At 53.4% G+C, this 1504-nt stretch overlaps 1 protein-coding gene across 1 annotated transcript in view; it reads left to right on the top strand.

Annotated features, from left to right (window-relative positions):
- Nucleotides 1-964, top strand: part of LOC105987308 (lys-63-specific deubiquitinase BRCC36-like) — a 30057-nt gene extending 29093 nt beyond the window's left edge. Inside the window, exon 5 of the mRNA XM_013018521.1 lies at nucleotides 10-964. Within this exon, the coding sequence (XP_012873975.1) occupies nucleotides 10-964 (955 nt within the window). The remainder of the gene's footprint in view (nucleotides 1-9) is intronic.
- Nucleotides 965-1504: the final 540 nt, after the last annotated feature.

Here is a 1504-nt window from a genome sequence, read left to right as displayed (position 1 = left end):
GCTGCGCAGGCGCGGAGGGCTGCGCAGGCGCGGAGGGCTGCGCAGGCGCGGAGGGCTGCGCAGGCGCGGAGGGCGGAGCCTTACACTGGGAGCATTGTGGGGCAAGATGGCGGTTCAGGCGGTTCACCTCGATTCCGACGTTTTCCTCGTGTGCGTCAACCACGCTCTGAGCACCGATAAAGAGGAGGTAATGGGCCTGTGTATTGGGGTACTGAAGGAGGAAGAGGGGAGTAACTCCGGTTGTGGGAGTTCCGGCGAGGCTCTGGGCTCCGTGGCTGCGCAGGCCCAGGCGGCCCGGATCGTCCACATTCGCTCCGTCATCATCTTGCCGCGGTCGGACAAGAGGAAGGACCGGGTGGAGATCTCCCCGGAGCAGCTGTCGGCGGCCTCGGCGGAGACGGAGAGGCTGGCGGCGCTCACCGGGAGCCCCCTGCGGGTGGTGGGCTGGTACCACTCCCACCCGCACATCACCGTCTGGCCGTCCCACGTGGACATCCGCACCCAGGCCGCCTACCAGATGATGGACCCAGGCTTCGTCGGGATTATCTTCTCCTGCTTCGTGGAGGATAAAAACACGAACACCGGCCAGATAGCTTACACCTGCTTCCAATCCGCCCGCGCCCCGAGGAGCGCCGAGTATGAGAGGGTCGATGTCCCCCTCCACGTGGTACCTCGTGCCAGCATCGGGAAAGCGTGCCTCCAGTCGCTAGTAGAGCTGCCCCAGATCCTGTGGCAGGAAGAACTGGCCTCGTATAGGAGGATGTGCGGCCGTCCCGATCAGGACCCGGTAGCCAGGATCCGCAATGCCTCGGCGTACGTGGATCATGTGTGCAGTCAGGTGTCCGCGATCAGCGATCCCCTCCTCCAGTGGCTGGAGAACAGAGTCGAGCAAAACCAAGAGTTTCTGCAGGAGTTGACCCAAGAGAAGAAAGAGCTTATGGAAAAACTTTCTTCTCTAAAGTGAAAAAGGCGATACCCAGTATGAAATTACTTAAAAACTATCGCGGTCTGATGAAGAAACTGTGGAGGACTCATTTTCAAAGACTTCCTACAAAAGCCAGAAGCCATCGGAATTGTATTGTATTGTATTGGCAGTAACGTGGCCCTGGAAGGAGAAAGATGAACACCCAAGAGGCTGAAGCAATGGGTATCCACGGGTCAAATAAAAACAAAAGCCCCAAATCTTCAACCTAAATTTTACATCTTTATAAAAGTTACCTCAGAATTTACCATGGATTTAAGTGCAAGATGTAAAACTGTAAAAATTTAGAAAAAGGTCATGTGGGAATCATTAAAACCACAAAGAGATACGGCTTAACACATTTATCAGAATGGCTAATGGGAAAATAATGAAAATACCAAATGTTATTGAGGGTTCAAAATGGTTTCTCATCGACTGATGATAGGAATGTAAAATAGTATATCTACTCTGGAGAGGAGTTTGGAAATTTCTTTATGAAGTTAAACACAGTTACTCTACAACCCAGCAGTTGCACTCTGGACA

The sequence above is a fragment of the Dipodomys ordii genome, unplaced genomic scaffold (genome assembly GCF_000151885.1).
Source record: "Dipodomys ordii isolate 6190 unplaced genomic scaffold, Dord_2.0 Scaffold41, whole genome shotgun sequence".
Taxonomy (NCBI): Eukaryota; Metazoa; Chordata; class Mammalia; order Rodentia; family Heteromyidae; genus Dipodomys; species Dipodomys ordii.
The sequence above is the reverse complement of the archived record's forward strand: the minus strand, read 5'-3'. Positions and strand labels throughout refer to the sequence as shown.